At 45.4% G+C, this 27,587-nt stretch overlaps 1 protein-coding gene and 1 long non-coding RNA gene across 3 annotated transcripts; one reads left to right on the forward strand and one right to left on the reverse strand.

Moving 5' to 3' along the window:
- The first annotated feature begins 10 nt into the window (after positions 1 to 10).
- LOC146434177 (uncharacterized) lies at positions 11 to 3,181 on the forward strand. Its single transcript, XR_014853854.1, has 2 exons — positions 11 to 158; positions 1,276 to 3,181. It is a non-coding gene; the product is annotated as an uncharacterized LOC146434177 (long non-coding RNA).
- FAM20B (FAM20B glycosaminoglycan xylosylkinase) lies at positions 3,153 to 27,357 on the reverse strand. Of its 2 annotated transcripts, none has more exons than XM_085068611.1 (8): positions 27,271 to 27,357; positions 20,368 to 20,898; positions 18,351 to 18,437; positions 15,911 to 16,020; positions 13,576 to 13,747; positions 10,750 to 10,941; positions 8,706 to 8,765; positions 3,153 to 6,603 (listed from the first exon to the last, which is right to left on the reverse strand). In XM_085068611.1, the coding sequence occupies exons 2-8, from the start codon at positions 20,742 to 20,744 to the stop codon at positions 6,372 to 6,374; spliced, it is 1,230 nt and encodes a 409-aa protein (XP_084924737.1). In that variant the 5' UTR covers positions 20,745 to 20,898; positions 27,271 to 27,357; the 3' UTR covers positions 3,153 to 6,371. The 2 variants fall into 2 exon arrangements, with proteins under 2 accessions (XP_084924737.1, XP_084924738.1); XM_085068612.1 differs by lacking the exon at positions 27,271 to 27,357 and adding an exon at positions 27,253 to 27,270.
- Between the last annotated feature and the right edge of the window lie 230 nt (positions 27,358 to 27,587).

Consider the following 27,587-nt stretch of genomic DNA (forward strand, 5'->3'; position numbering starts at 1 on the left):
TGCTCTGGGACACGCAGAGTGGGCTCTGCTCAAGCAGCCAGGAATAGAAATTCCCACATTGGCACAGAACCACCACAAAGTAGCCCAGGACAACTCATTGCCACCACTAAGCTCATCACCAACAGCCAGTTTCTCCAACCAGTTGTAAACCCTCTCCAGTATAGAAAAGCAGCAACTGCAGTCCTTAGGGTTGGCTCAGGATCCTACAGTCCCAACAATCCCTGGCTTTCATGTTGGAAAGGCATACGCGCACACACACACACTCACTCGGCTGTGGGGGGGAAGATATAAAAAGTAGATAGTTCCCATGTAATTTGAATTTTACTTTTAGCTTTACCTGCTGCTGGCTTACTGTAAGAGAGTGACACTTCTACAATTACTGAGCAGCAGGACAAGTCCACCCACAACATATACTGAGACCAAGGCAAAGATGCTTTGGAAATGGAAAGGATTTCAAGGTTATCCCACATGCTCAGAAAAACAAAAATATTTTGGATCATAAATAGAATTTATCTGGCCTGATAATTCCCTGGTGCAGGTGGATGGGAGGGGGGATGCAGCCTAGGCATGGAGCAGAGTGCATCACCATCTACAGGTGCCTGCAAATATTACACAGCAGCAGTAAAAATACTGGGACTAAAAAAACAGTGAGGCTGAAACCTGAACACCAGTTGAAATTACTTAAACAGAACTAAAAACAGTGCATTATTCAATTAAAAATCAAACTTGCTGTAGCCATAGCAAATTACACTGCAGTCAGCCTTTCTGAAAACTAGTTAAGGCACCTGAAGCATTTATACACACTTATTAAAAAATTCATAGCTGGAACATTCAAACTTTGCCCACCCAGGATACCTTCTCTAGCTGAAAAGGGCTTTTTAAAAGGGACAGGTATCATAAAAAATAGATGCTTACATGTTTCAAAGGAAAAAAGATAATTCTGAAAGATAAACTCACTGTCCAACACTGCACCAGCTTATGGCATAGTTCCTGGGATGTCAGCCTTGCCCAAGTGCAGCACATAGTAAGAGCCAGAAGGAAAAAAGGAATGAGTCCTTTAGCAGGCCCTGGCCCAGGCTGCCCAGGGAAGCTGTGGCTGCCCCATCCCTGGGAGTGTTCCAGGCCAGGTTGGACATGGCTTGGAGCAACCTCGGATAGCAGGTGTCCCTGCCCATGGCAGGAGGTGGAATGAGATGATCTTTAAGGTCCCTTCCAACCCCAGCCCTTCTGGGACTCCATGATCCTGACTATTCTCTCTCTGGCCTGGCCCTGCAGGTACCAAGACACTGAAGTGTTGCAACTGCAGGAATTACCCTCCTTATTCCCTATTGTGGGGCCTCAGGAAGGAAATTATCCTCATGATTAGAAGGCAACCTGCAGGAGACTGGAAGAGATCCCAGTGCATTATGGTGAGAAGACCTCGCTCATACCTGCCATGGCTTAGGAAGCACCTGGGAAGCAGCTGAAACCCTGACTAGAGTATTTGCTCATCTTGAGGTGAGTCTGGCAGCAGAGGCAGCTGCAGGGATCTGCACAGCCCTGGAGATGATGGGAGGATGCTCAGCTTGTCACTCATGGCTGGTTATTCCAAGCAGTCAGTCCTGGTGATCAGCAACCACCTGATTAAATCTCCACCACCTCGGCTCAGCTCAGGTGTTGTCTGAAAAGAGAAAACAACAGCACCACAAGAAGTGATTATGCCTGGCTTATTCCACATCTCAATGCATCTTGGGACAAGCAAACACTCAGAGGGAACCCTGCAATCCAGAATTTCATTTACAGGCTGCCCAGAGAAATAACATGCACCCTTCTTTTAGTTTTTTCCCCCCATTTCCATACAGCAATTCCTTCTGCTCATCCATTGCTGCACTCTGACAAAAGGTAGGGGGAGAAGAGCCTCTCTCCAGAGCCCAGTATAACACAGCTATGGATTAGATCACTAAATAAAAGAAAGATCTCAAATAAAGGGTATGAGAGGAGTCCTTTCCCCTCCTTCCTTTATTTTTTCCCCACAAAGTCCTATCTATCCCCAGTCTCTTAAATATATTGACTCTACAAAAAAAGAACAAATCACCAGTCCCACACTCAGGATATATTAACTTCTTTCATCTCTAGTTTTTAGATTTAATGAAAAAATTGTAGGGAAAGGATTTGAAAACTTCAGGAAAGTGCTTATTTTCAACCCCCTTTGGTTCTCCATTGGCTCAAAGCTGTTTGTGTTCATTCTTTTGTAAAAGTACATTCATTATATAATCAGAAACACTTTAAAATCTCCCAGTTATACAAATTCTCACTCCGTTACTAAGGCCAACCACTCCAAAAATACACAGCAGCAGCACAACAAAGTGCTTGGAACAACAGCTCTCCAAACTGCTGGTTTCAGCCTGTCAGAACTTAAAAGCATCTGTAGTTGAACTGCTCATACACATGCAAGAATCCTGTCCCACTCCCTGAGCAAATTGGCACCTCAGAAATAGAGATGGAGGAATGGAGAAGTTACTGTCAGTGCACAATGCTGGGGAACAAAAAACCCCAGAACATCCTCCCACACAAAACCCTCAAAATAAACCCCAGAAAGCAGTTCTTAGAGAATTCACTAATGCTGAAATCCAACGTTTCAAGGGAGAAACTCTAGTTTAAAGAAATGCTACAGGGCAGGTCAAAGATCACTGAATTCAGAACTGCTTCACCTCCTGCCCTCTAAGATACTCACTATTGGGGTATTAAGAAAAACCCTGATACAGCCTGAGCCCTGTCCCAATGAAAGCTCAGAAAACACAACCATGAACAGCTGCCAGCTCTACAGACACCTCTTGTTCCATGGAAGAAGCTACTGGGACACTGCCCAGGGCTCAGCCCAGGTGCTCAGCAGATGCAGGGCCACAGGACGCAGGCCACTTCAGTCTATGTCTGTTTTATTTCTATATCCCTTTGGGACACTCTTCCTTATCACCAAGGCTCTTGCAAACAAGCTGCACATTTCCCCATTTTTGGATATACATGACTGGAATGAATGCCACTGACAACCATTAGCAGAGGAGTAACAGGGAAACAGCAGCAGCAAAACACTTCACACATTCAGCCCACCTCATGTGGGAACTTAAGAGAGACAGACAGGGGAGGGAGAGAGAGACTTAACCAATCCATCAATGTTGCTTTATTAAAATCTTTATTCACACAATGTTGCTTTATGTGGGATCTGACCCCAGGGGATAGGAGTAGAAAGTCATGATTGCATTCTATTTGCTTATTAGCAACTCCATTTGTGCAGCAGCTCCCAGGGGCCTCCTCTGGCAGCTCCAAGAGGGGGGTCTGTTTCTGTTTCCAGCATCTTGCTCCAGCTGCCGCAGCAAATAAATTACCTTCTTAATAAATTAGTACTTTTGAGTTGAAGTTTGTTTGGCAAGACACACTCCAGTTCATCAGCTGCTGGAAGAGGAGCTGACTCGAGTGTCTCCTCCCCCTGATGGCTGACTTGGGAAAGAGGAGGTAAATAGCAGATGGCTGATGAGGCTCTCTTTAATTAGTTCTTGATTTCTGTGCTTCCAGCGCTCTGATATCACTGATAACCATGACACAACCAGTGTGTAACATCTGGGGCCAGTGGGTGACGTGTGCACAGTGAACAAGGGTCAGAAGGTGGCACAAAAACCTCCTCAACAGAGCATCTGCCTTGCAAACAATGATATTTTTCAGAGATTCAAGCAGACCCTGTTGGCACCTGGATGCTGCTCCTCATTTCCTTTGCAATGGTTACAATTTAAAATCTCTCGGGGTTCTGTATTCAAGCAAAACAACCATCACTGCCAAAAGGGCAGAAATTGTCACAAGGCCAAAACCAGGTCTTCCTGATTTTGGTTGAAGAGAGGAATTTATTCTTCTTCCCTGCTGCAGAACACCAACCTCCAGTAGTGTTTACAGCAACCAGAAGGATCAATATCACAAATTATAAACCAACCTCAAAAGACAACCATTTCTTGCTTCCTTCTACTGATAATGCTGGACTTCACGCCCTTTGTCCACAAGTAAACCAAAATAAACCAATACCCTGCTTTAAATCTTTGACATTCATACTGGGGAAAAACTTATCCCCAGGTTCCATCTGACAGCAAAAACTTCAGCTTAGAGCAACAGGTAAGTCCTCAACACTACTTTAATTTCAAAGACTGAAAGATCTTTTCTTGAACCCACTATTAAATCAAATGTAAATATCAAGAGTGATCATATAGAAATCAAAATTTTGGTAGGTCACTCCCAAAATATTAAGAGCTCATGATTAAGCTCAAAGAGAAGAATATGCTTTGAGAAATGCTACAAGCCACCACCATGTGCTTCACGATCCCCCCTTTGGGTAAATAATTTGAAATTTCTTGGGAAACAGCTTATACCAGCACTTGCTCCTGCCCCGCAGGCACCACCCTCAGCTTCTAAAGTGTGTTCTGTTATCAGGTGATAGAGGCATGAGCTTCACAGTGTCCTCAGAGTAGGCTCTGTGTCACCATCCTGACTAGGAACTCTAGTAAATAACTCCAGATTCCATCACATCATCTCATCCCTCTGGGGCGCATCTGTGATGTAGCTAAGTCCAGAAGAGAGCAAGAAGAACATAAAATTCAATCTCAGGTAAACAGTCTCATTCTACTTTCAAGATTGCAATGAGAAAAAGACTTCAGCAAAATAATCCCGCATTTTTCAGGTAAACTCTCTCCCTGACACCTCCTGGATCAGGTGTGGGCCAGGCGCAAGAACAGGAAACAGCTCTTTACCTGCCACACTGCAGAGTTAGAAAGATCCTGTCAGGAAAATCAAGGATAAGGGCTCAAACTGGTATTTTGGTGCTCTTGCTCTCAAGTTAAGTACCCTGTAATCACATTGGGAGGGAACTCTCTCCTTACATTACAGACCATGCTGGCTGAACACTTTGACACAAAGCTGTTCAATTTGGGAACAGTGATGAAGCTGCTTCTCTTCTGGAGATACAAATTCAGACCTGCCCCAGGATGATCAGCTTTATGGCACAAGCTCATTGGCAGCACAGGCTGAAGTGCTGAAGGATGACAGGACTAGCACAAGATGAGTGCTGCAAGCCTGCCCTGAAAAGCCAACTCTATCTATGGCAAAACCTTTAGTGAGGACCCCAGGATGACCATCCCAGGCAGGACATCGCAGTGCGGGGTGCAGGAAGCAGCTGGGGAAGGTAGAAAACCTCCTGGAAGTGGTCACAGCTTCTAAGCTTGGCCACAGCCAGACCAGGTGAATGTGGGACCCAAAGTGGTGTTCCCAGAACAGCAGTGCTGAGCTCTGGTCACAGGGAGCAGCAAGAAGCTCTCTTAGGTAAGATGAAGAAGACAGACTTGCTCAGCGTTGTCTCCACCCCTCAGGTTACTGCTGGTACCAGGGAAGTTCAGCAAACCTCTTCCCACATGCCCAGAGGCCCCACAGCACTCAAGGCTCACAGTAAAGCTGCCTGACCTTGTTACACAGAACTGCTTCCAAGGACAGATTTTGTCCTCTTCAGCTACTACAGGATGAAAATTTGGTTATAATTGACTCAGGACTGCAAGGATATTTTGTCTACTCAGATCTTGCCAGATTCCTTAAAAAACAGTGATGACACATGGAAACTTAGTATAACCCCTTAATTGTTAAGTGCTGTATAACCACCCTGTCCTCTCCTAAATCTCCAACCCTGTGGATAAATCTTAGACAGGACTTCAGCAAAAACACTGAAGCATTATAACATGAGGCAACCCCCTTTCCCAGCCTTTTATCAAGGAAAAGCCAAGTGAGCAGCAGAGGTCCCCTCTCCCACCCCTCATGGCAATCAGAAGAACATCCCACCCCTGGGGGGTGGCCCAACTCTTCAGTCTAATAGTTATTTTATTCACCCCTTGCTCGTTCTCTAAAGAAGCAAAAAAATGCCCAACCAGCTCAGAGCTGATTGTGTTCAACCCTGAATCAGACAAACTCGCCAGAGTAGAGGGGGAAAGAGAAGGGGAGAGGACTGCACTGTTCATCTCCATTTGTCCCCTCCAGGTTCAGTCCACAAAGGAGTGTCTGTGTCCCACACACTTGCACCAGCACTCAGAGCCGTTTTGATCCGGCGCCATGCCCACTGCCGGCAATGGACGCGCCACGGTGGCCAAGATGCCACTGTGAGGGCTGAGCCATCCGAGACCCCTTCCCACCTCTGACTGCTGCCAGCCCAAGGAAAAAGCCAGTGTCACCTCCCTTCCTCTGCCTTGGGAGCTTTCCTGTTCATGTCAGTCCATCTTGGCCACAGCCCTTCTGAACTGATTGTGCTGTTTTTCTATCGCTTTTTTGTTTGTTTGTTTTTAAAAAAAGGAGTTTCATCCGGTGTTCCACTAGGATTACAAGTGAGACAGAGTCATCCTGTCTTCCACCAGCACGACATCTGGCCCAAACTGGTCTGTGCACTGCTTCACTGTAGCCAGGATGCTGAGGAGCCGCTGGTCCAGCGCGTCCAGGTGAGGGTCGGAGAGCACAGGTGAGATGGGGTCATGTGACATGGCAGTTTTTAAGGCAGACTTCAGGACTCCATTCTTCAGGTAGTTCAGCCTGTTCCAGGTAGAAACCCGGATGCTGCAAAAGAAACAAACACACGTCACCATACCGTGCTCCGGCTGCAGTCCCATTGGGAATATTGGAGTAACTGCAACAATGGAGATTCATTTCAACAGTGGGTTTGGCATGGCAAGGTCCAGGTGAAACTGCATCATAGACAGGATGATCCAATGAAACTGGAAAGCTGAAGGTGATGAAGAATCAATCTGGTGGGGTGGAACTCTGATGTTACACAGGAACACTTCCAGCTGCGAGCAAGGAAGGTCTTCAGTCCTGAGGCTTCCCAGACAGTTTAAAAAGGAAAGAAAAGGAAGGAAAATCAACAAATTCAAACAAAACTCGAGTCACCGGAGGAAGAGCATCAATGACCAATAATTAATCACAAAGGACAAAAGGCAGTTGACCAAACTTCCAAGAAAGAGAACACAGCAGTGACCTTTCCTCTTCACTGGCCACCGAACTTGTTCGTATCAGCAGATCTCAACTCTTGTGTTCTGTGAAGTCTCTTGGGATTCTCCCCCAAACCTTTAAAGTTCAAATCTTTAGCACCCCTGGTGTAAACTCTTGGGTTTGATGGCCTCTAATAAAACCAGCAAAATAAGCAAGTGTTGTAACAAACCAACAGTTAGAACAATTACACATATGAATTCTTAAATGGCATTTGCCTGGTACCAGAAAGAAGGGATACCTGAAAAGCAGGAAATTGCAAAGTCTCTTACAGAGATAAAGTTCTCCTGTGGTTGCATTTGGGAGAAACTAGATGACAGAGACTCCAAAAGAACCTCAATAAAGCAGGAAATCAAACATAAATTTAAAATTAATGTAGGAAAACAAAAGAATTTGAAAATCCTTTAACTGTTCTCCATATTACTTTTAAAAGGATCCTGCAGAACATTAGCCAGGTGTACTGCAGCATGCAGGGAGCTGTGCTTAGTACAAGCAGGATGAGAGCTCAGGCTCTCTGCAAAGCTCCCAGGTCCCAAGGAATTTGGAAGACACAACATTTCAGGGACAAGCTTCAAGGACAAGCTCAGTTTGGAAGGCTTAAAGGAGTCGAAGTATCAGAGGCAGGAAATGGATATATCAGTGTTTTTCTTCCTGGAAATTTTCACAGAATCCCAGAATTGTTTGGGCTGGAAGGGATCTTAAAGAACATCCCTTTCCACCCCCCTGCCATGGGCAGAGACACCTTCCATTAGACCAGGTTATTCCAATCCCTGTCCAACCTGGCCTTGAACAATTCCAGGGATGGAGCAGCCACAGCTTATCTGGGTAACCTGTGCCAGGGCCTCACCACCCTCACAGAGAAGAATTTCTTCCCAATATTCCACCTATCCCTGCCCTCTGTCAGTGGGACACGATTCTCCCTTATCGTGTCCCTGCAGATACTTGTCCAAAGTCCCTCTCCATCTCTCTTGGAGCCTCCTTAAGCACTGGAAGGGGCTCTAGGGTCTCCCTGGAGCCTTCTCTTCTCCAGGTGAACACCCCCAGCTCTCCCAGGTGCTCCAGCCCTTGGAGCATCTATTTCCTAATGAGAAGTAGCAATGGCCTGGTGAGAGAGTGGACACAGAAAACAGAAATCAACAAGTCACAGCCTCTGAAAACAAAACAAACAAAACCACAGCTCACAAGGCCAAAACAGAAACAAAACTGCAAAGAAACTACAAACTTCACTTGAGAGAAACCCCCTGAGCAGGGCTGCAGCTTTATCTTTAGAAACCATGTTTGAAATTATTAAATTACCAGACACGTTGGATCCTTCGCTTCTGTCAGGGAGAACTGCAGCTGGGATGTGAACTTTGATTTGTCAGGAGCTGGATGGGGAGAGTTGCAGATGCAAAGTACCTGTCAGACTGACTATGGCTAGATCTGAACCAGTGACCTGGAGGTGAGACCACTTTCTGCAGCCAACCCTCTGACGTACTGCCTTCATGAAAATGGATTTCTCAGCTTCTTGGGCAGTGACAATCCATCAAACAGACAGTATCTGAAAAAAGTAGAGCACTGTGGACCCGAGCAAACATTTTCAGGTTGCCAGAAGGCTCCCAAGTTAATGATACTGCAAACCTAAGAACAGAATTACCTAAGTACAGTGAAGAGCACCCCTGTGTTTCACTTACATGCAGCACTGATACAGAGGAGCCAAGATGCTTCTTTCATCCAGCGCAGGGTTTCCAAAGCTGAAAAGCAAAATTAAAACCAAGTGAATCAGCTGAACTCCTAAGGTTGTTCTCAACATAAAGAGCTTTGTAAAGAACTCAAAGAAATCAATACTAGGCAATTTCACGCTCCAAGAGATCAAATCATTTAAATTAAAATACAAACAGGCCATGACCAATCACAGCCTGCATCAACTAAGTAGGTAAACAGAAGCAGCACCAGCATACCCAGTTCTTTATCATACCAAGGCACCTTAGAAAGGCATTTCAGAGAAGTTTAGAAATGATGCAGGGATAAGGAATAACTGGTATTCTGGGCATAGAGAATGGGAGCTTTGTCTGTCTGACACAGCTGGGCAGGGAAGGAACCAAACAGCAGCAACCACTGGAGCAACAGTTCACTAACAAGGTGATCAACTTAAACATTTCATGCCTACACTTTCAAGGAAGCCAGAAGGCTTCCACAGTATTTCAAGCTTCACCTAAACACATGCTGGATTTATCTTTCATAGTTTCACCTTCTTCGTAACACTGTTTTCAATGAAGAACTTTCCCCTCAATAAAGATACGCTGCGGTAGGCGCCTGGCATTATGCTGCCCAAATAATTTTATTATTAGTAGCTTTCAAGCTGGAATGAGCTCCCAGGGAAGTGGTCATGGCACCAAGGAGCATCTGCTCTTATTCATATGGTTTAGCTTTAGGTCGTCCTGTAAGGAACAAGGAGTTGGGATTGATGATCCTTATGGAAGGAATCCACTAGACAGAAGACAAATGGGAAAAGAAAGGTAACTCCAAGGCTTCCAAGGATCTCAGGTGCTGTGTGCACTTGGTACAAGTGGTGTGCAAAGCCAGAGCAGAGCCTGGCATAGGAACTGCTGGTCCTTCACAGAATGGGAAACTCACTGCTACTGCACATGGGAGTGCCAACCAGAAAAGCAAATAATCTTGAACTGCTGGACTAAGTTATGAGAAAGACAAGTAGATAATCTATGTTTTTAGGAAAATTAAGCAAATAGTTGTAATTTAAACAAGGCTGTGTCTTCAATATCATTTTTAACCTAAACTACAGGAGACAACATAAAAAAAAACTATAGCAGAGACAGAACAACTCACATTTTAAACACATTTTAAAAACTTTTTTTGTTTGTTAAGAGTTAATACCCACATTTAGAACTTCATCATATTTTGCTTTTGCTATCACTTCTTCTACCTCCATTTTAAACTTTTACCCTTTCAAAGCCAGCGTAGGCATATCCAGAAGGCAGGAATGCCAAATTATTCAGGAACACATTTTGAAAAGATCTGCTTTTATTACAGCACTCACTAATACTGACTGGTGATTAATAAAAGTGTTAGTTTACAATCTTCCATTAATTAAAAGCCTAGAAGGAAAGAGCTTTTCTGGGGATGGGAGGAGAGACTTGAGCAAACCTTTCAAAGTTGCTTTGGGAAATACTGTGCTAAAAGGGGAGTTTCTGTAGCTTGAGTGAGACCGTGCCAAGACAGAACAGTTTCTAGAGCACAGAGCAGAATCACACAGTCTTAGAATGGCTTGGCTTGGAAGACTTGGGTTAAAGCAGCTCAGCTTGGTCCACCCCTCTGCCATGAGCAGGGACTATCTTCCACTATCCCAGGTTGCTCTAAGCCCTGTCCAACATGGCCTTGGACACTTCCAGAGATCCAGGGGCAGCCACAGCTTCTCTGAGCAACCTGTGCCAGGGTGTCACCACCCTAACAGGGAAGAATTTCTTCCCAATATCTGATCTAAACCCACTTTCTTTCAGTTTGTATCCATTCTCCCTTGTCCTGTCAGCATCACAGCCTTTGAAGGACCCTTTGAAGGACCCTAAGATTTGGTAAGTAATTTCTCATAAAAAGGAAAGGCTATTACAAAAGTTGTTAATGAATAAATTAGTGAGAGAAAGAAACCAGAGATACAGAGCAAATAAATGCGTGCCCTTGTGCTCAGCACTGCTAGGCCAACAGGACTTTCCCCAGGCTCACCTTTTGGCATTATCCAGCAGGATGAGCATACTGGCTCCCTCATCATCCTGGAAGCTCTCGTAGTGGTGCCGGTCGGCGTTGCCGATCAGGTAGTCGAAGATGGCCGTGTCGATGATGTCGAGCAGCCGTGGGCCCGAGTCGTACGGGGATGTTTTCTTCACGGCATCACAGTAGCTCTCGTCATACTCCCACCTGCAGCCAGAGAGGAACCAAGCAGCCCTTCAGGGAACCACCACTGCACAGCAACAGCAGCTGCAGCTGCCCTGCAGCCACCTGCCAGTGCACCGAGAAAAGGGGAGCAGCCCAGGCTACATGGAGAAGGAAGCACTTGACAACTGTTTCGTGAAAAGAGTAAACCCTGCATTAACATCCCAGCCTATGGAGCAAGCTGTAGTTTCAGTTCAAGGATACACAAAGACCATCTTCCTATGGAAAATAATGTCAGTTTGCTCCTCACGACACCACAATGGCTGGGCTGCCTTATGGAAAGATTACTGCCATGCCTTGCCTCCCTCAACTTCCCAAGGAATAACTTCAGTACTGTGTCTGTTTCCATTGCCTTCCATCTGGCTTTCCAGCCATTCTCTTCCTTTTTTTTTTCTACTGCAAATATCCTCATTGTGGTTAGTAATGAGCCCCTCTACCCCCATCAGAAGGGCTTCACATGTGTTCATTCTCCTTCACTCACAGCTGTCTCTTTTCCTCCCCACCTCCTTTGCAGAGTATCCCACCTTCTTCCCCCTGACATGGTTTCCGTCTCATCTCATTCTCCTTTTCCACCTAATCTTGTAACACTGATGTCATGTCTCAATTCTCCAAAGCTGGGATTTTAAATTTCCTCATTTTCTTCTTTACAGCTTTCAAAGCTATTCAACACCACCACCAAAACAGCCACATCTCTGGTGTATATCCTTTCCATCTGTCAACCTAAATAACAAGGACATCTATAACATCTTCCATGTAAGGACTGAAACAATCCTTCACAAAATAGCAGTTAAATTGGAAATGCCTTAAACTATCTGTGATTGGGAAACAGAGATGGAGGAAACACAAGCTGGAGAGACTTGCTGACATGCTCAAAACTGCAGATAGTTATAAAAGCAGGAAGACCAGAATTTAATTACTACAACTGCCACATATCCCACTTCATCTTCTGGTGGTCTGGAGCTAGAGGTCCCAATATCCCATCTTTCCTCCAGGTATCCAAATGAGAGACATTAAAAATTTATCTTCTCAATGTTTCTGGTAACAGGTCCTCAAATGCTGCACCCAAATCCCTCTGCAAAGAGGGATCTTTGCACCAAGGTCCAGCTCATGTTCAACTTGCAGCACAAATCCACACAGCAACAGTCTCAGAACCTCTTCTCCTAGTACTGGATATATTTATTATGCTGCATTCCTCCCTTAAGTGTTTCTTTCTCTCTCTCTCATTTTACTTCAGAGCAGTACTTAATCTCCTTGCTACAATTTTTCAGATATACTATGCTCTCTCTCCTCATTTTCCATGCAGTCTTTCAAGAGAGACTTTCCTCCAACACTCATTTCTGATCATTTATATTGTATTAGCACAGGCCTTGGAAGGTCAGGGATTTTATCTATTATACCTCCATTAAAAATTACATACACTAATGTGCCTGTGTGAATTATGTTCAAAAGGTCAACTAGGAACAGCAGCTAGAGCAGGAAAAAATCCTTGTAGAGTTATTTTTCCACAATTATCAGGCACAGAAAAAGAAGAGCATGACACCAAGAATGTTTAATTCTCCTGATCTCTCAAAGTGAAATGTGCAGCAGGACAAGGTGAAAAACACCAGAACCTTGTAAGCTCATCTGAAGGAGGCAAGAGTGAGTTTAAATACACCAACTATCAAATCAGCACAGAAATCAAGGTAAAACTCTGTGTAAGCAGACAGGGTATGGTGAAAAGCAGCCTCTCAATAGGAGGAACACCTCCAAGAAACTCATCCTGTTCATTACTACTACAACTGAACACAGCTCATTTTGACCTGCTGGGAAAGAGAGAACATCTGCAGCTCAAAAATCAATCTGTGCATTTTATACTCTAAAACAATTCAGTGAAGCCTTTGGATTCTTTCTGAGAACAATCACATCATTGGAAATCAATGGATACTTTAGATCAAGGACTAAAAATCTCTTTCTAATAATTTTCAAGTTCAAGACAGACTTAGAAAAATTTACTAAGCTCAAACCCATTTGTTCTGGTCATGGCAAAAACATCCCCACCCCACAAACTCAGATGTGTTACATCTATTGTAGAAGATTGCTTAAAGGACAAATGTGGGATTTAGCATTCTTTACGTGCTGAGCATGGTCACCAAACACTGATGGCATTCCAAGCAAAGGACTTTTCAGTGCCTACCTTCTCAAGCTAAACCAGCTCCACACCTCTCAAAACAAACCATAAGGCCCATGAATCAGGTCTGGCACAGTGCTACCACATTTCAGTGGCCACAGAGGGGCACAGCATTAACAGAAGGTCCAGTGGCACAAGAGAAGAGTCTTGGTTTGCCTACAGCCAAGATTTTCAGAGCTTGGAGTGACTGCATTGTGGAGTTCTGCTTCAGCCAAGATCCAGGAAAAGGACAGTGCTTAATATGGTGGAAAACAATGAAGATTGCTTTCTTGCTCATTTTAATTCACATTTTTTCCTAGATTTCTTGCCTCCTACTGTTGTACTAAGAAAGCTGTCGACACAAATCTAGGTTTTGGGAGCCCTTAGTGCTCTTTAATTAACCACAGTATTTGCAAGGGTCATTTTAGTACAAATCATCATCTATATAGTATGACCCTGCCATGTTTTCATACCTGGCAAGTTTGCCCTCCCGGTAAGTCCTGCCCCAGGGGTGTCGGTGTTTCTGCAGGGGCCAAACGTCTGGCAGCCACAGTGTCACTGAGCCCTCCATGATGTCCCCATCTGCACAGGCTGGCTCTGTCTCCCGACAATAGTAGCACTTCCCATAGAAGCAAGTGTTATTGCCTAAAAAGAGAAGTTAAGACGAATCAAAACAGCAGAACTTAATCCAAGGAATCCAACCGAAACTCAGGAGCATGTTGCTGCAGCAGAGGCTTCCCCACAACAGGATTTCACTGCACTTGGCCTCGTGTTTCCTGTCTCCAAGAGGGAGAGGCTCAAAAGAGATTACACAGACATCCATTCATTCAGAGCAGTTAAAGACTTATATGAAAAGGAGAGAGCAATCATATTTTCTGATGACTTTATCGCTCTGAGAATGAATACAACACTGCACTATCAACAAGTTTTTGTGATCCTTTCCTAGTCCTTAGGACCTTGACTTTGCAACCTTAACACAGCTTGTTTTTCACATTTCATACTTCGCGTGTCAGATTTCCCACTTCTTTGAAAAAGTTGACCAAAAAGAGATAAATGAAAAGAGACACAGCAGAACTCAAAGGGATTTGGTGTCCTGGGACCTGCCACACATCTCAGCTCCTTGAGCTGACTCTGCAGAGAAGACAAAACCAAGAATCATTCTCACATGATCTAGAAATGCACATCTGTCAAAGCTTCATCAGCATCTTCTGACAGGAGTGGAGCAACAAAACCCTGCAGCCTTAAGTCCACTAACACTGATGCATCCTGTAGCATCAAGTAATCTGGAAAAGCCTGCAGTCATAGTTTTAGTCTAACATTTTTTATTTTCCCCTTCTAACCTGCCTTTGCTTGATCCTCGCCAAGTTAAAGCTAGTTCCATGCTCACAGATATTCTTCCAAAATATTCTTCACCTATGTCTCACTTGGTTGTGATTAGTCTCTGTCCTTTCTTCTTTTGGTTCTACATCCCATACCCTCCCCAAACCAGGCCCAGCTCTCTGGAAGTGGTGTTTTTCCTTTTCCATCCTTACACATCCCCAGCCCTCAGCCAGCACTCCTTTGGAGCCCTCCATCCAGACCCAGCTCCTGTACTCCCAGTATCCCATCAGACAGCTTGAGGATGTCAGAGATCATTACCAACTCAGAGCTTGCAGACCTGATCTCTTATTTGTATGGAAAGCCCTGCAAGTCTCTCTTCCCATTCAGGGCCTGCAGCAGGTCTAGCAAGAGACAGAATTCTTTGAGATCCTAGCTGCAACTCCAGCAAACCTGCACTGAGTATGCATGAATTGTCTCTTCTTCAGAATCTCAGGAACTTGGGAAAATTTGGCCTGACTAAAGACCATAACCTCCTCCCCAGATGCACCCATTTCTTTAGTTTCTGCTCTGCAGAACAGCAGTTCCAAGGAATCTAAGGAGGAGCAATGAAAATTTCTGGAGCCATACTTCTCAAGTCAGTACTGCTGCTAGAAAACAGCTTAGTTATCTTGGCTGAAATTCGAAAATGTAAAGCCTCTCTGAGGCAGGGACCCCATGTGAATGCCAGGAGAGTCTGAGCTGAAACTTTCATCTGAAAGTTGCATCTTGGAAGTGGCAGAGTCAGGCAGCAGGTGAGACTGCCAGCAGTGCTGCTAACAGGAATGTTACCAGCTGTAAGGAACAATCATCTCTAGAGCCTTCTGATTAGAAAACAAAACAAACAAACAAAAGAGTAATAATTGGATGGTTTATGAAAGCCTGAAGGAGTTGAGGCTGCAGCATAAGTAATTTCTTGGTGCTTAATGACCACCTGGTAGGAGTTCACATTAATAGCTCCCATTACGTGCCCTTCACAGCATTATTACTGTAAACAACAGAGAAAGTTCTGCTGTGTTTGGCTGTAAATGCTCTGCAGGCTCTGATGCAGCACAAACAACATCTAATACCAACTAGCGTGTCAGCTCTGTAAATTATCCCAAATCACTGCTCTCTCACATTAAATACAATTTTATTTTTTTCTTTTCAGGTCTAATCACAGACTTTTCTAATCATTTCTGACAGCAGAAAGAAAATTCTTACTCAAAAAATAAAATCCCATCTGTAATAGCAGCATGAGGGAACACAGAGCAGTTACAGAGGGAAAACTACTTGAAGAAAATCAAGTCCTCCTCCCCCGCCAAACAGGGTTATCCAAGATCTCTCCTGGCACAGAAAGAGCTTCCTGCATCATGATTAACTGTTCCCTAGCTGTGTCATGTTCCCACAGCTCTTTTTTCCCATTAAGCACTTTTCCTTCACTGGGCAGCACAGTCCATGGAATCCACTTACCCACGGTCATGAAGGTGCCCAGGAGCTGCTCTGTGGCCACTGGTTTGATCTCTGTGCGCAGATTCACAAACCTGCCAACCACCAGCGGGGCTCGGCGGAAACCCAGGATTCTGAGTGGGGGCAAAAAAACATGACCTGAGAATTTGCAACATAAGCAGCAGTTCAAAATTAATACAAAAAAACCCCACAGTCTCTGTCAGAGATGGCAGAGACCAGAGTAAAGCTGAAGTCCTGCAGCAACCTCCTCTCTTTTCCAAGGCAAAGTAAGGAAACTAATTTTTTTTATGTGCCTGGATGTTAAACTTGCTTTACAGGCCATCAGTGACACTCCTTTATTAAAGCATTTGCAGCAGAGCAACAGAGGATGCACCATGCTCCAACTCTCACAACTCAGACCTCACACCAGAAATATCCATCATGTGTCTGAGGCACTGAAGCAGTAAAACCATATGGGCCATGGGCTGGTCACCTGGAAAGATCATTTATAATTTGTGGGAACCACTATCTATTAAAATGTTATGCTTAAGCCCAATTCAATTACACTTGAAAGCAACTGATCCAAGAGTTGTTTTGTTTGGCATGAGGAAGAAGAAGGGAAGAGAGAATGGCAGAACAAAAGTGAATGCCTGAGAAGTGCCTGGAAAAACAGAGGTGGGAAGAACAACCATGAAACTTACAGTTACAAGATCCAAATTCCACTCCCATGCCTGCCACAGCCTTTGCTCTGTGATCACAAATGACTTGGGTATTTGTGATGGAATTTTAAAAGTGCTTAAAGAAATACAAAGATCAGTACAGTGTCATCCCCAACTCTCTTAATGCACTTCTGACACCCTTTTGATAGTCTTTGCAACTCAAAAAGAGAGCCTGAAAAGACTCATCTGCAAAAGGGACAATTGACATTCCGCAGAGGTATTGAGAGTGTCACTCCAAAGACTGAAAGGGATTTGTTTTAGATATTCAATGAGTAAATCCCCTTCCATAAGTATAAAATAACTCTAAGAAAGGGCAACACAAAATGTCTGTCTGAACAAGTCATGTGCATAAGGACAAAATTCACAGCCAATACTGAGCTATGCACAGTCTGAGCAAAAGCAGGTGTTCCAAGAAAACAAGCACAGAGCTTACATGTGGAAAACCTGCCCTGTATTTTCAGACCCACAGCCCAGAGGCCACAGTCCTGGAAGGCACAGCCTCACCATCAGTGCTAAATACATAACATAACCCAGAGCCTTCTTGAAACAATCACATCCTTGGACAATATTTGGAACTGTGACCATTCAACACGAAGGTACAGAATAAAGTTCTGCTGCAGGTAGCTTCTGCAAGGTACTCCTGAAGAATAGAGGTGCAGAGCCACAGAGAAAAAAGAACAAAATCATGACCAAATGGACAGCAAAGAAGAGTTAAGCAGGATTTGGACACTGAAAAGAGGCTTTGATTGAATGTTCAATCACTACTTTTTCAGGGAAACTGAAGCCTGTATGCTTCTTGAAAGAACAAATGGACTGACATCTCGTATTATTATCTTTTTTTGGTCTTAATATACCCTGATTTTGGCCCACAAGCACAAGCTGGCTGTAGCAGCAATGGGTGTTATCAGGAAACCTTCCTAGAATTACTGATTTCCACTGCCTGTGCAATGAGTTCCACAGGTGAATCAGGACTAATAAACACCTCTGTCACCACCTATGAATTCAGTCACACTGAAAAGGCTCTTATTTATGTACTGAGAAACCTCAGTTTAAGTTCAACCATTCTATCCTTTGTTATAGCCATCCCTCCTTATTCCTTTTCTCAAGATTTTATGTCTCTTCATTTCCAAATCTTCCTATAATGAGTAAACAGTGTGCTCATTTATTTTGTGTGAAATTGCAGCTCTAACAGCATTTCATAACTATTGACATTCAGTGTCTAGTGTTTTCTGTCCCATTCTTTGTACATCCCATAATTTCTTTTTTTTTTCTGTAATTGCACCTCCAGCACAGGTCCACAAAACCACCTGGGTACCCCAAGTACAACTGGTATATGAATAGCTGGTTTCCTCTAGGATGCACTGATTCATATGTAGTCTAGACTAACTTTTTAGTCTAGACATTAGTCTTGACTTTTTAATGAACTGGACATGAACTTAGCACATACATTTAGTATTTCAGACTCCTCCACAGTATTTGGCTAAGCTCTTTCTCCCCTGTAATATTAACTATAGTGGTTTCAGGGCTCATTCTCCTTTCCAAACTTTTCACAAATATCTGAAATGTTACAATCTTGAACAGATCTTTGACATAAAGTTTCACAGAATAAGCTAATTCTTATTTTGGCTTCGAGGTGGTATATTGGCAGGCTAGAGGTAGCTCACATCTGAAGTGTACTCTTCGAAGAACTCCTTTTTTTCTGGTATTTTCCAAAGACAGTAAAACCAGATAAAGCAATTCCATACCTATCCAAGTGAAAGGCTGCCACTTCTGCGTTGTGTCTGTCGTAGCCAGCGTAGGGTTCTCCTTCCACTATATAATCCCTGGCATATCTGTAATTGAAATAAGTCAAATAAAGTGAGTCTATGTAGAATTCCCATCAATTTTGCTGTTCAGAGTAACAATTTAATAACAGTGCTACATTAAAGAGTCTCTGGGTCACTTTCCAAGTGATTGCCAGTGGGAGAGGGGAAAAACATCAATGAGATTAAAATGTCCAGACTGTTGAAGTGGTAAATAAGGAGGAAAAGTCAGTGATGTACAGTGGTCTCCAGAGCCTGGGAAGCAGTTCACATTCCAACTAATAAATTTTAATCCATCCATATGCCAAGTCACATCTTAGAACGAAGAGCACAGACCCTGCCACAGAACAGAGGTCTATTTATACTGGAAAGCAGCAATTCCACAGATGATTTTGGGGTTAGAAAGGATTGTATATTAACATGAAAGTACAATCTGATATTGTGGAAGAGATGGCAAATGCAACCCTCAGTAGATAGAAAATCAGCAAGCGTGAACCTGAGGACAATACTGAGTATAAACAGAGCCTTTATTCTGGCAGAGAAAAGACATAATGAACAGCAAAAAATAGAAATTAGGCACTCATTGCAACAACAATGGTGTATTTTGGTGAAGTGGAAGGCTTTTTGCTCCCTTTTTTATCTTTTAATAGATGTTACTTAGTCAAGGCAAACACCAATTTCTGAGTTTCCTGACATTTGGATTGGTGAAGATACTGCTTGAGCACCATGCTGCAGCCAAGTGTGAAATACCACAATCAATACCAAGCAAATGGGTGAAATGCAACACATTTTCAAATAAAATAAGGCCAAATTAGGTTACCTATTTCCATCTATATTTCAGATTGTGTAAACTGGAATATTTCCAACAGAATTTGTACTCAAGCAGTAGCAACAACAGTGATTTGCCTAACCACCCTCACGGGGAAGAATTTCTTCCCAATATCCCATTTATCCCTGCCCTCTGACAGTGTGAAACCATTCCCCCTTGTCGTGTCCCTGCAGACCCTTGTCAGAAGTCCCTCTCCATTCTCTCTGGCAGCCCCTTCAAGCACTGGAAGTGAGCCTGGAGCCTTCTCTCCTCCAGGTGAACACCCCCAGTTGTCGCAGGCTGTTCCCACAGGAGAGCTGCTCCCGCCCTCAGAGCATCTCTGTGGCCTCTCCACTCACTCATTAACAGGACAGGAAACCTTAATGCCTGCTCAACCCAAAATCTTTTTCTGAGATGACACTTCCCATTTGCAGTGAAATCTCCTAAAACACACCTGCCTTTTTAACATCTTTCTTCTCCTTTTCCCCAAAGACAAACAGTTCACAAAGCTTTACAGCCAAGACTCTTCAGAAACATTCAATCATATCAAACTTTTCTGAGGATCACTGTAAATAGAGGCCAAACCAAGGAAGTATCACTGCCCTCCCATTCTTATGTTGCTCCTCCAGCACTCACCCACTGGCAGATGGGAGGCTCAGGGGCTCTCACTCTGACCTACCCAAACCATTTTTACAGCCTACATTCAGCTACACCAGACACACAGATTTACTTTTAAGACCACTGCCAACTTTCCTTCCTTCCCTGTTCTTGAACTGTACCCTCTCCTGGCAGTCTGACAGAACAAGGAGGCAAAGCTTGTCTCCAAACTGCCAGAAGCTTACTTCCACAGTCAGTAAGGTACAGCTCAGAAACATCAGGTGTAACCAACATTCCCTCAGGACTGAACACAGTGATTATTCTTTTAATCTAAAGACAGGCTGTATTGAGCATCAAGGCTGTACAGCCTGAGAGACAGCTGGCACAGCAACCTAACGTTACTAGAGCACCATCAGGGCTCTATCCTGTCTGTTTTAAAAATGACAGGATGGCCTTTCCATTTACAGGAAAATTCGTCACTTAAACATTAACGAGACAACATGGAGAAAAAAAAATAAAGCAGTTCTTAGTGCAGTCACTGAAGGCAGTATTTACCTCTTGGGTTTGAAGACAACCTTCTGTCCTCCTTCAAGTATCAGCAAAGCCTTCAGTTGTGTCCCTTTGTATCCCACATCAGCTTTGATGATTTTCTTGGTGGTCATGGCATGCATGACAGCGCCCAGCTCGGGGGTGTCCTCGGGGTACACCTCGCGGGGCACCACCCACTGCGCCGCGATCTCCCAGGGCGACTGCAGGGTGTGCTCCAGCCGCGGGTCCAGCGCCACGCGCAGCCCCGACAGCATCCGCTGGAACGCGCGCTGGTCCTCCCGGTTGGCGGCTGACGTGTCCAGGTTGTCAATGAGGAACACCTTGGTGAAAATGAAGATGACGAGGAGGATGGCCAACAGCACAACTCGCTGCTTCAGCTTCATGGTGTCCTTCAGTCCTTCTCCCCTCACCCTTTCTTCCAAGTGTTACAGGAAGTCTGTTGGAGATCCGGGTGAGGAAGGGGATGTTAGTTGATGAATTTCATTCCTAACTTGCATTGTACAAGAGTTCTCACCGCTGAAGCATCTCCTGGTACCCCTAAAAATAAACAAAACACAAACTTACAATCCTGCAGATCCCACCAACTCAACATCAAGTTTATGCTTGGAACATAAGCCTGCACTCATGGACACTCGTATCCTAAAGCCCGAACACTTCTATTAAAACACACTGGGTTTGCTGCCTTCCCGCAGCATTTCTGTGATCTGCACGGAAGGGGAAATTGCCAGATAGCATCTCTGCACAGCTGAAATCATAGCAGCTGCAACCACCACGGGCAAGACTTTTGCAGGGAACTGTAGTTTAATGTGATTGCTCCAATTTCACATGCACTCTTCCACTAGTATGAGATCCCACGACTGCTGGTGTCCTAAAGACCTGTCCCTCCAGAAAAGCTCCCAGGTAGATTTTAAGACAGCTGACAGTGAGAACAGCTGCACTACTACTTGCACATAGGTACAAGACAAAAGGACAGAACAGACTTAATTGTTTATTGCCTTTCATTTGCTGCCACTAGAATTTACTCAGCTTTTTTTCCATTCTTAAAAAAAAATGAGCTGGGGTGGAGATGACATCTTTAGCTCCTTGCGGTTAACTAAGTACCTTCTGCACTCAACTGTAAAACGCATAACCACAGAAAATATATGAAGTGTCTGCAATCTCAACCAAATTCACCAGATAAAAAATCCAAGACCACTAATCCTCGTCTGTTCTCAGTACCCTCACCTGCAAAGCCATGTCTGTTTCTATATTTACACCGGGCTGCAAGACACGTCTGGCCCCTCAATAAGCCTCGGCCAGGGCAGCGTTCGCATATGAAGACCAGAGAACGCACCATCAACTCTATTCAGTTATGAGGCCACAGATGACCTTCCTAGTATTAGCTGAATGTAGTCAAAAGCCAAATGGAAAAAGACCTGAGGCACAGCTCTGAGGAGTGCTGGGAGCCAGCAGGAATTTCTCTTTGCACCAGCCACGCTGATCGTGCAAAGCCTGAACACACCCTGAGCTGGGGGAGGACTGACACAGAAAAGCCTTCTCATGCGATTTAACAATAAGTGTAGAAACCAGCCATTATTAACCATGGCACTGGAAAAAACGAGCTGTACTGGCTCATTTACCAGCAGCAACCCCAGGACAGCCAGGCCATGCCTGGCTAGGCACGCACAGGTCACAGCCATCAGTGCAGAATCAGGTTGGCACAGAGAAAGAGTGTTAGTGTAAAAGGACATGCAAACCCACAGAGGACTCCACAGCACCTTAATTAAATTTACATGAAGTCTAGAGCAGACCCATCCAGCTACACAGCTCTCCTACATCCCTGTTAGCACTCAGAGCAGTACAGAGACCCCAGGAAGGGCAGAGGGTAGAAGCCTCAGGGATGTTTCAAACCAGAACTGTGGTCCCCTGTTAGCCGCGTAATGCTGATTTTAATCTATTGGAAAATAAGTGTTTGTGCTCGTACTGAAAGGGAACAAATCACATGTTTATATGGAAATTAGAGCATATTATTATTCTTCATCTAGTTCTGTTTTGGCAGCCTGCTCTTCTCCAGACAGCACAGCCACCTGCACATTACCCACTGCAAGCACGAGAACGAGAAGCATAGACAAGGAAGATGCACCTGACCCAAAAGCTCTCACTCCTGCAGATGCAGATTCACCCAGGAAGAGATCCTTAAATAATAATCATATTATTCTTAAACTTAAGCAGACAAGCAAAGCAGATTGGCTGTAACTGTACCCTCTTATCGTAACTGCATAATTCACCTCTTTAAAGCTACTAATTCTGAATCATTTTGAACACTGCTGTTATCAAGATCTGCTTCCATTCATTTTTAAAATCCATGAGAGTTTGTAAGGAGTTAGGCAGAAGAACAAAAGTCATTTCAGAGCAGTTACTCCTCGCTATGAGATATGTATAGATGTACACATACATTTAAAGAAAGCCTCGCAGCTCAGCGCTGGCTGACTAAAGCACAGGGCAGGATGTTCCATGCCTCTGGAGCTCAAGCTGAGCACTCACTTTTCTAGACTGATTTTCAGGAATGCTGAGTTTCTCTAGGGATATTCTTCTTGGGAGTTGGGGGTAAGAATACAACTACAGTCACTGAAAGGTCATTTACTTAGTTTATCTTTTATGACAGCTTTGAAACTAATTTTGGCTGAAACCCTCCAAACAGGTAAATAGAATTTACAAAAATAAATAAAATTAAATATTTAACTATTTGCTGGTGAGTCAGCTCTCACTTTTTAGTGACATCTGAGGACATGAGTCATCAGCTGCTTTCCTCCAACAAACACCGAAGCACCCTGAGGTTGCCATGCAATCAATTTCCCAGCACTCCACACACAGCCTGCACTTTGCTCCTTGGTGCCAACGTTACAATCTCTGCGCTACAGGCCAAGGGAATTGAATCCTTTTATGAACAAGTTTACCAAGGACAGCAAGAACTTGAGCTTCACTGTTTTAAATTGAAGATGGCAAGGGTGACAGCGCTGAGACTGTGTAAGAAAATATTTATGCAGTTTTGGAAGAAAGTAATTTGAAAAAGACAAGTCTTTGGCAAAGTCTTGGATTGGAAAGGAAGATTATGAGAACTCCAGAAGTGCCAAACTGGTCCTGGAATGAGACCAGAGATGAGAAAGGTGAAATAACAATACACCACCAATATTTTAAAAAAGAAAAATAAGGTAAGCTGTGAGCAGAACTCTGTGGAACAAAGGGCAAAACAGTCTTGGACAACGACAAAACTAAACCCAGAGAAAAAGAGAAAACATCCAGAAATAAACAGCCCTACCAGCCTTTTCATGTTGTAATCAACTGCAAGGTTTGCATAGGAAATGCTTCTTGTTTTTCACTACCTCCTTGGGATATTCCTGATCAATTCGGTCTCTTATTGCAACCAGGTCTGTATTCTCAGCAACTATAAGTCTTCCAAATCAATATACAAATGAGAGCATCTCGTCAGTATCATGGTGGGGTCACTGTGCACACAAACACCTGAGTTAAAGCATGTCTTCTGACATTAAATACCAACATCAGACATGTCATCCCCAGTTCAAACAACAGCATGAAATTTGCCACTTACAAAAAACACAGCTACTATAAGCAGCCTACAAAGTTGGAAGAAAAATCTCACAAAACATTTTTTATTGGAGTACAAAATCAATGCTGTACCTCACATCACAATCTTATTTTTATATCATAAAGCTTTTTAGCTGCTATCTCAAAAATACTTGTGTGTACAAGTTGCCAGGATTTCATTATGCTCCAAGTCACAAATCAGGTCTGGGGGCAGGCAAAGGTTTAGTTTGGCACCACAAGTACACAAAAAATCGTAGCTCAAACAGACACTGATCTGAAATGGATATGGTAGAAGTACATTCTAATTCCTGTTTAATGCATGGGGTTTTTCTTATATACACTACACCTTTTGGGTTCACCTATCAAAAGGCCTTTAGAAGTTCTCCAGCAAATCCTGGAAAACGCCTTGAAGAAACATCGCATACAGTAGTGACATTTTCCTCTTCCCAAAATGTACTTCAGTCTCACCAGATCAATCTTCCTTCCCATCCTCCCCTCTCTGGCCAGCTCCTTGGTGGCTCATGCCTCCCCTCTCTGTGTGAGCCTTGTTATTCCAGTTTCCACAGGCAGGCTCCCACAGACCTTTTCTTGGATTTCTCAGACTCATTCTGTCACTTCCACTCTCTGTGTGCTGCCTGCCTTGTGTACAAGTTTAGTCATCTAGTGCTCAAGGCTTCCCACGTATTTACTTGTCTGCTGTTTCTCCATCTCCTTTCCTGCTAAAACCCTTGTTATCTACAGGCAAAATCTGTGACAGTCTACACTCAAACTTTTCACACACACAGAACTGCACCCCCGGTTGAGAGCTACAACACAGATAAATATGAAAGACCACAAGCATTTTAACCACTGCAGTATCTCTGCCTGCAGCTGTAACAACCAGGAACTGCCTGAAATATTCTCACACAGCTTCAGAAACAAAATTATTTTGTCCATCTGTCTGCCCACCTTGGCCTGTTATATCCCTTAGTAACTTTAGAATCTGTCACCCGCATTTCTGCCAAATTTGTCAGAGGAATACTTGCATGAGCTTTCCAAAAACCACAGGCCAGATAGAGGACAGACGCCTTGAGAAGCCAAGGACAACTGGGTAAATATCCTGAATCTTTCCCAGCTGCCTGCACAGCAAACAGGAACACCTGACTCAGCTGGCTGCACAAATAAGGATAGGGTGGACTGGGACACAGGCAGCACCTGGGTGCAGCCCTGGGGAAGGAGAAGCTACCAGGCATGGAGACTGGTAGGAGCCAGGCAGGAGTTGCTGGGGTAAGATGTGGCAAACAACTCCTCAGGAAACCAGGCTGCATTAATCCTCCTCGCAGAATGACTTTCCAGCAAGCACCGTTTCCTATGGAAACAAAGTTTATATAATCACACTTTTCACTTGGATCCACCAGCTAATTCCAAACACATCTGAGAGGACAGTAGGTATTTTGAACACGGGGTTTATGTGTTTATTGGAAGCTGGCAGCTGGGGGTGCTGTGGGAAGGGCTGTGGCATTGGCTCAACAGCATCTGCTTGCCTTGGCCATGGGCACAGCTGGGACTGGCATGGAGCTGGGAATGCATTGTGGGCAGTGAGGGAATGGGAACACTGAAACGGGAAATGGTACTGGACAGGGGCAGGAGCCAAGGGCAGTGATACACAGGGTGCTGAGACCTGGTCAGAAGACAGCCAGAACAACTCTCCCTTGTCCCCATCCCAGTTACTGACATTCCACCTGACCACTGCAAGTCAATAAAGAGAGCTGGAAATGCTTTAGGGAGCCTTGTTCTACTTGGGAATGAAGCCAAGGCAGTGAGAAAACTCTGCAGTTTCCCTTCTCCACTTGACATTCTTATGTTTATTCTGCTCCTGCATAAGACGGGCACTAAAAATTTAACCAGGGTCCATGTACCCATCTGGGTTTTAGCAGCAACGAGCCTGCCTCTGCTGCAGGATGGTGGCAATCAACCTCCCCCACTGCTGAGGAGAGGCAGTGGAATTCTTGTGTCAGAACTGAGCTGACAACTTTGTACCAGGAAACAAAATAAACTTTGTACCACAAATGGAGGCAAATCTTGTGGTGACTATGTAGGTCAGACTTAAGGACACAAGGGGTGTGCAGAGTCATTTTCAAATTAAAACAAGACACAAGAATGCCTGTTCTCTAATAAGCACCAGATGGGATCCACTCACAATGAATCCACTGCAAGCCTAGGATTTACATGTTACAGTTTGCTCAGCCCCTAAAGCACTGTGTATGTTGTAGAGCCTCAGCAGGTATGAACGGAACAGCTGCAGTGCTTATGCACATCTGTATCCAGAAAGAATCCAAAGAGAGATGTCCTTTAAAAACAGTTAAAACCCATGGCTTTGACAACCACAGCCAGTGCTCCTGTGAACACTCATCGCATTTTTCCAACAATGACCTTCGCCAAGCTGCGACTGGCACCCGGTGAGAGCCCACGGCTGCTCCCAACGCTTAAAGATGGCCAGAGAGGCTTCACAGCTGTTCGGGACTCTGTCACCAGCTCAAAGCGAGCATCTAGAACAGGAACGAACTGCAGGAGTGCAGATAAAAACTCCCATCTGCCAGAGCCGTGTCCGTGCAGCCCCGGCCGGCCAGGGGCGAAGCCGGGAGGTGTCCGGGAGCAGGACAGCTCAGGCCGGACCCGTCAGCAAGGTCGTGGAGGTGCTGGAGCGAGCCCGGGGAAGGGAACAGAGCTGGGAAGGGTCTGGAGCACAAGCCTGGTGAGGAGCGGCTGAGGGAGCTCAGCCTGGAGGCGCAGAGGGGAACCTTTTTGCTCTCCACAACTCCCTGACAGGAGACTGTGGCCAGGTGACTTTGGGCTCTTCTCTCAGGTAAAAAGCGACAGAACAAGAGTACGTAGCCCAAGCTGCGCCAGGGCAGGTTCGGGTTGGACACAGGGAGGAATTTCCTCACGGTAAGGGTGGCTATGTGTCGGAATGGGCTGCCCAGGTGCAGTCACTGTGCCTGGAGGTGTTTGAGGAAAGCCTGGACGTGGCACTTGGTGCCATGGTCTGCTTGACAGGGTGCTGTTGGTTCCCCGGTTGGACTGCACGATTTCGGAGGTCTTTTCCAGCCTCACCGACTCCCCGATGCTGTGACTCTCCCGCCGCCGGTCCGACCGCAGGGGCCCTCCGGCGCTCCGCGGGGCGCAACCGCCCCTCCGCCCCCTCCCTCCCGCCCGCCGCCAGGCCCGGGCGCCCCGCTGTACCCGCCCCGGGCCGCGGGGGCTCCGCGTCCCGTCCCGCCCCGCTCCCTTCCCTCAGGCGCCGCCGGCCCGGCCCCGCCGCCTCACCGCGCCCGCCGCACTCACCGCGCCCGCCGCCCGCCCGCCATGGCCCGGCCGCCGCCGGCCCCCGCCAGCCCCACAACATGGTGCCGCCCAGCGCCGCGCTCCCGCCCCACAGCCAATGGGCGCCCGCCCCGCCCGCCGCGCGCCGCCCGCCCGCCAATCGGCCGCCAGCGCTGCTCGGGCCGAGGGGACGCGGCCGGGCGCCTCCAATGGGAGCGGCGGGGGGGCGCCCGCCAATGGGGCGGCGGCGGAGTTAACCCCGGGCAGCCCGCCGGCCGTGCGGCTCCGCGGCTGCGGGGAGCATCCCCGGCTTTAGGGTGAAATCCAGGTAATGCACA

Source organism: Lichenostomus cassidix, chromosome 8 (assembly GCF_008360975.1).
Source record: "Lichenostomus cassidix isolate B80296 chromosome 8, HeHo_3.0, whole genome shotgun sequence".
Classification (NCBI taxonomy): domain Eukaryota; kingdom Metazoa; phylum Chordata; class Aves; order Passeriformes; family Meliphagidae; genus Lichenostomus; species Lichenostomus cassidix.

What these genes read in the sequence shown, in the direction of transcription:
- FAM20B (XM_085068611.1), bottom strand. Translation starts at nt 20,744, where the DNA reads ATGAAGCTGAAGCAGCGAGTTGTGCTGTTGGCCATCCTCCTCGTCATC. An exon ending in GCAGCCTTTCACTTGGATAG is followed by an intron (nt 16,021 to 18,350) that starts GTATGGAATTGC and finishes GCCCCCACTCAG; the next exon opens with AATCCTGGGTTTCCGCCGAG. An exon ending in CCTCTGTATCAGTGCTGCAT is followed by an intron (nt 6,604 to 8,705) that starts GTAAGTGAAACA and finishes TTTCTTTTGCAG; the next exon opens with CATCCGGGTTTCTACCTGGA.